This window comes from Syngnathus floridae, chromosome 2 (genome assembly GCF_059516105.1).
Source record: "Syngnathus floridae isolate MCC-2025c chromosome 2, RoL_Sflo_1.0, whole genome shotgun sequence".
NCBI lineage: Eukaryota > Metazoa > Chordata > Actinopteri > Syngnathiformes > Syngnathidae > Syngnathus > Syngnathus floridae.
In genome coordinates, this window is record NC_142414.1 from 6787630 (window position 1) to 6794454 (window position 6825).

The following is a 6825-nucleotide window of genomic DNA, read 5'->3' on the forward strand; positions in this document are numbered from 1 at the left end:
CTGGTAAACAGAATTTGAATAGTAACATTGTTTTTCTCAGTACGAACTCTACTCCAGTTAATACAAGAGCATTGTATATATTTGACAGTAAAAATGCCTTTTTAATTTTTACCTCTATTGTGTGCACAATTTAGTCTTCAATGCACCTGAGGCCCGCAGCAAAGCGAGCCACGTGGCTGAACGAGACTAAAGTTGACCATCGTACAATTGGCGACTCATCCGTCGTACTCACTGCAACCAAAAAACTCTGACCCCTCATGTGGAACAAAACATGTAAACAGATAATATAACAATAATCACAGAAATACATTCTTTATCCTCTGCAAAAGATCACAACTATTACACCAGAAAGAGCAGCACAATGTACAAATTGAATACTGTGACAAAAACTGTTTAATTTCTTTTGAATCAAACTTGTATGTCAAGATATCACTGTATTATCAACATCTTAAACAAGTGTATACCACTCCATAATTATTTTTTTCGAATGATTCTTTCGTAGCAGAGTCAATCAAAACAATCCAATTTCTATTTTCAGTGGTAGAGGATGCAAAAACACAGCAACATCTTTTGGAAGAGATCATTTAACACTTTGAATAAAGGCACAATTGGCCTGTCTTCTTTCTCTCTCTCGCTCTGTCTGTCCCACGCACACATACACATTCACAGTGCAGTTAGCCTCTGTTTGTGAGGGGAGATGAAAAGGTCTTTTGTGGCTGGGAGGTCAGCCCCATTGATGAGTAGACGTGTGAGTAGAGTCCGAGCAGGGCTTTCCCACAGTCTGCGTCGCACTCACGACTTCATGTGCTCGGTCAACAGGCAAAGTGTGCCACTGATCAACAGGCGCCACTTTTATTGAGGGCCAATCTAGTGCACTTTGACAACCGGAGCTTGACTTTTCCAGCTTTTATTTTTTGGGGCATCAATTTGAATAGGAGCATGAAACATTAGCATTTGAAACTGGCCATTTAAAACAATTATGAGGCAATCTTCAAATTTTTCCAATGCACCATTCATCCAATCATTTCTTTTCTATAGCACTTGTCCTTCTTAGATGAGGTCAGAAGCAGGGTACGCGGTGGGGCTGGATACCAACCAATCACGGTGCTTCATTCATATCATTTCAATTATTCAGGCAGTACCTTTCCCTGGAGGCCTTTTACGTGCATCCAAGTCAGTCATTAATTGCTCCCAGACTCACACTGGGATCTTCTGACTGGGAATGGGATAGAAGATAAGAGCAGTGATCTGATAAGAGGATGACAGCCCATCATTCTCCCTCTAATTGAGATCCGTTATCTCGTCTGGTCAGCACTGTGTTTATCCACCCCACCTTGGAGTTATTGATGTGTCTGCCACTCTAGGGAATCACCTTTGTGCAGTCACACGGGCACGATCGGATGATAAAGTCCACACTAAGCGCATCCAGAAGAAACACAAAGATGGTCCATTGATACAGTATATTTTAGCCTCACTCCGAAATGGATTTAAATAATTTTCCCTTCAAAAATCTACACACAACACCCCATCATGACAACATAAGTGTTTTATTCACCTGACTATATTTGTCAGGTCAGCCATATTTGTGTAGACCGGGGGTGAGCCATATTTGATTTTTCGAATTAACATTTGTTGATGAGGTAAATAAAATATTTTAAAAGAAAAATTGTGTGTGTAAATATGTTATTTTTTGTAATAATTGGCAGCGTATGATACTTCAAGGTTCAGCTTTGATCCAATACCAACCGAGCCAGAATCACAGATACTGACACTTTTAATAATTACGTTAAAGTCATCATAAAAATGTTAAATCTGCACTACCATTGATCAAGTACCTGTAGCAAAATTATTGATATATAAATAAATATAAATATAATACTTCAGTCTTATTTCTGATTGTATTATAAAAAGGTATACTGAACGCTTAGTAGAGTTTTTTTAAAGATTTTTTTTTAATCAATGGTCCAATCTTATGCCTGGCGTTTTTGCCTGGAGTGCCACACCTCCTCCACACGGAGTGAAAGAAGCCGACTGGAGACGCAGCATCGTTTTATAAATTAGAGTAAAATGTCGGCAAACTCAGACCAAGAGCAACATCATTGTTTTAATGATTGTTTCATTTTTATTGTTAATTGTCATACAAAATGAGTTTTAAGAGCACAAATGTCATTGCAAAAAGAGTAACACGTTCAAACACACACACAGCCACAGACGTCACATGACACAATTTGGCATCCAACGATAAGAGAGAAATATTCTCAACACGGACTGTCAGTACGACACAATATGGCAGAGATACACTGTTACAATCGGGCAAGATATCAAACTCCACTGGAGTAAACGAGTCAACAAAACCATCATCACGCAAAACCAGAGAAAAAGAGGTTGAATGGTGAATCACAGTCAAAGTAAAAGTTTTCAAGATAAGTGAGGGCTGTGGCTTTTTTGTCTCCATCAATATGATGAGACGTTGAGGAAAAAGCAGGGCTGGAGATGTAGTTCCTCCTAAGTGAGGAGGGTTCCAGGTCTTCTACCAGGGCCTCCACACAGCGCTGCCATGGCTCTCCTGCAGCCTGGTGCCCCTGCTGGGCGAGCACACTGTAGAAGAGCCGCGGTCCCGCTGGACCATCACCGTGCTGCCGGGGCCCGCCGAGAGGAAGTGCAACGAGTCCCTCCAGCAGTGAGAGTAACCCCGGCTGTAGTCGCCGCTGCCGACCGTGCTGGCAGCGGGTTGCAGCTGCTGCCTGAGGAAGCTGACGGTCATCTCCAGAATGTCGGCCTTCTCCAGCTTGGAGTTGGGCTCTTGCTTATGGAATTCTTTCTCCAGGATTAGCTTGAGCTGCTCGATGCAGCTGTTGATGCGATCTCGACGCATTTTCTCCACGACGGGCTTTCTCAACTGAAGAGGGGAAGAGAGGAGATGCAGAGGTCAGCTTGGCCACTAAAGCAAATTAAAGTACTACTGTACGTCTATTTCATGCATCTTGCAAAATTGAACATTTTCTTCACAGATATCACAAGTATTGTTGACTACGTTTTCACATTCAATCTGTGATTAACAATGAGGGAATTTTACATTTACAAAATTGTCACATTGTCAACGGCATTCTGAGGAAAACCATAGATGACACTGACACTTCTGATAGAAATGTGTCAGATAATGTCACCATAGAAATACACAAACAGCAAACTCACAGATTCCTAGATTTGAAATGAGAAGTCAAGGTGGTTCCTCAATTGATTTAAAAATTGTTTTGTTAACAAATTCGTGCAAAATCACCACAATATTTAAAATGAAGACGATTCATTTTTTCTCAGATTTGAACAAGAACCATGATTTGCTGCAGCGAGCCACATAAAATAATGTGGCTTGAGCCTGACACCTATACTCAATCATGACTTACTTTGATGTTGTCCCTGGCTGAGATCCCAGCGTGTTGTATGAAGGAAAAGTTGGAGGAGCAAGGTGCCATGTCTTATGCAGGTGTAGAAGAGAAGCTTCTTCTCTGACAGTTTTGTTTGCTCTGGTGTCTGTGCACGGGTTGGTCCTCTTTTATAGGTTTACATTAGCATAACAAAGGCATGTGGCTCAAGCGGGGCTAGGGTTCCCACACTCTGACCAGTGGGACTCTCAATACAACAATAGAAGAGGCATCAATAACCCAGAGGTCATGTATCTGTGGCGGGCATGTTTCCCAAGATAAGCCACGAGTGATAAAGCAGAGCACAGTAACTCATCATTGCACATTTATCGTGAAAATACATTATTGGACAGTTCCAAATTAGATGGAAGAACTTGGGGCTGCGGCTTCAAAGAGGGCTCTGTTGCAATTCCAAGACCAAATGCCGCTGCAGTAAAACAATATAAAGTGCAAGTGTGGCAAACATACGCGAACAGTGGACACACGTACAACAGCTGGCATACTCTGTTTTAAAATAAAGGGAGGAGGTAGTCATGAAAAATGAGGGCACACAGATCTATAGAGAGACAGACGGACACAGGTAAGGTAGGTAGGTAGGTAGGTAGGTAGGTAGGTAGGTAGGTAGGTAGGTAGGTAGGTAGGTAGGTAGGTAGGTAGGTAGGTAGGTAGGTAGGTAGGTAGGTAGGTAGGTAGGTAGGTAGGTAGGTAGGTAGGTAGGTAGGTAGGTAGGTAGGTAGGTAGGTAGGTGGGTAGGTAGGTAGGTAGGTAGGTAGGTGGGTAGGTAGGTAGGTAGGTGGGTAGGTAGGTAGGTAGGTGGGCGGACAGATGAACGGATGGACAAATGAATATTTTTGGTTTTGAGGGGGTCAGCTCAATTAATGCAATGAGTGACAGGAATTCTGACAATATAAAATTAAATAATGAAGCGGGCACTTTATGACCTGCAGAACACACTTTGCCCACCCCTGGTTTTGATGAGGGTACCTAATGTAGTTAGTCGCCAGGGCATGTATTATTATTTGGGAGGGGGAGCTCTTGGATATTCAATGTCTGGACCTTATGATTCATTATAATATTTGCAGCACTTAAACATTGGCGGCACACTTTGACGTCAAGCCATGTGGCAACAAGGGATGTGTCAGATTAGTGTCAACTTAATGGCATTGTTAGGGCTCGTCAGAGGGAGTCGTGCAGTACTGGAGTAAAGGAGTCGGCCCCCAGATGTGAGCGTATGGTGTAAGTAGGCCTGTGCGCCCACTTTCCCACCAGTTCCCAACATCAGGCTCAGTGCACTACAAAAGCCCAACGACGCTCCTCCCTGCTCCACTAGGAATGTTAATTGATCTTTTGTGGTTGGAGGGTAGAAGCGCACGCACGCACGCACGCACACGCACGCACGCACGCACGCACACACACACACACACACACACACACACACACACACACACACACACACACACACACACACACACACACACACACACACACACACACACACACACAAACACACACACACACACTCGCACACACATAACCTCTGCACCATCTGCATCGAGCCAATTGTCTTGACTGCGATGACCCCCAAACTATCTGTCTATTGACCATCATCCATTGCGCTCTCTATCTATCCATTAATCTATCTTTTTTCTAATGAATCTATAAATCCATTCATCACCTATTATCGATCCATTTATCCATCTCTTTTTGTTATCTGTCCGTCCAACCCCATCTATCTATCTATCTGTCTATTGACCATCATCCATTGCGCTCTCTATCTATCCATTAATCTATCTTTTTTCTAATGAATCTATAAAACCATTCATCACCTATTATCGATCCATTTATCCATCTCATTCTGTTATCTGTCCGTCCAACCCCATCTATCTATCTATCTATCTATCTATCTATCTATCTATCTATCTATCTATCTATCTATCTATCTATCTATCTATCTATCTATCTATCTATCTATCTATCTATCTATCTATCTATCTATCTATCTATCTATCTATCTATCTATCTATCTATCTATCTATCTATCTATCTATCTATCTATCTATCTATCTATCTATCTATCTATCTATCTATCTATCTATCTATCTAGTATCTGCCTGTCTGTCTGTCTGTCTGTCTGTCTGTCTCCCCAACTCTTTTTGCCACAAGTGTGTGTGAAGACCAGACCCCCTCCTACTCGTAGCTTCGGAATTCCTGCCATAAAGTGCGGCTGGTCGGCGGCGCAGCGCGTCTTCCCGTCAAACCGACCCTCTGTGAGTGTGCTCTCTGTGGTTTCCCACAGTCCGCAGCCATTCAACGAGGCCCTGGGCAGGAACAATAGAAGTGTGTCTTGTTACACATCACATTAGCCACGGTGTTTGATCTGTTGTTGGAGGTGGGCGGTGGGGATCCGGGGGGCAGCGGCTCAGGCCCGCGGGGCCATCTGGCTCGGCCAACTAGACCCTGAGAAAGTCCCAGGGTAGGAATGCTACATTCTACACACAAGTTGTATACACACACACATACACACATTGACACACAAATAGTTGTGAAAGACTTTAGAAGCACTTGACACATAATTCAAGCACGAGACAGCACGCCTCGACCTTCTCAGCACAAGTGGCACACAAGGGAGGGGACGGGGGTCACCAAATGTGCACCAACCAGATGAAACTCGCATGAGAACACGAGCTTATTGACTGGACACCTGCAGCGAAATCAAGTACGTGGGTGTAACTCATTCACCGTTGCATCATTTGGGAAGGGGGCTTTGTATAGTAAAAATGTGCGGCACCAATAATGATCAACACTTGACTGTGGAATAGAAGGAGCTCACATTAACTCAAGTCAATGATCCAGTTTCAGCCCTTCTTGCTTCTGAGAAAGATATTTTAAGCCTTCACCCGAAACCCTGACAAGGATGAGCCTTGTAGAAAATGGGCTCAATTTGACCCACCACATTACTGGAGGGTTTAGGTATTTTAAGTATAATACGAAAAATTTTATACTCCAGCAATGCCAACTCTGTATTGCAGTGTGTCGTGAGGGAGCTTCAGGTGCACCATGGGACAATTTTGCCTTGTCTGAAAATTGTTATATACTCATGAGAAACAATGCACCTGTTGCATTGTAGCAGAATAATTATTTTGCGTTCAACTTAACAGACTCATATTTCACACTGAGTTGTCATAATTTCAGTACCTTGTAAGACATTTTTGTGCAGTGGGATTTTCTTTGCATACGAATTAAGTACCCTGGCTCAATAAATGTTTGGAAACGTTCATTTCATGCATGATGACATAATACTACAATTTAGCTGAGATCTGCTTTGGTATATTTACCAGTGTTCTCAAATGGTAAATTATGCAACAAAAGCATGACACCATGGAATAAACACATGAAAACTATA

General features: G+C 42.7%; 1 protein-coding gene across 1 annotated transcript; it reads right to left on the reverse strand.

The window, feature by feature from the left end:
• Positions 1–2099: 2099 nt before the first annotated feature.
• Positions 2100–3527, reverse strand: her12 (hairy-related 12). The gene is made up of 2 exons (XM_088368066.1): positions 3405–3527; positions 2100–2899 (listed from the first exon to the last, which is right to left on the reverse strand). The coding sequence occupies exons 1-2, from the start codon at positions 3471–3473 to the stop codon at positions 2531–2533; spliced, it is 438 nt and encodes a 145-aa protein (XP_088224192.1). The 5' UTR covers positions 3474–3527; the 3' UTR covers positions 2100–2530.
• Between the last annotated feature and the right edge of the window lie 3298 nt (positions 3528–6825).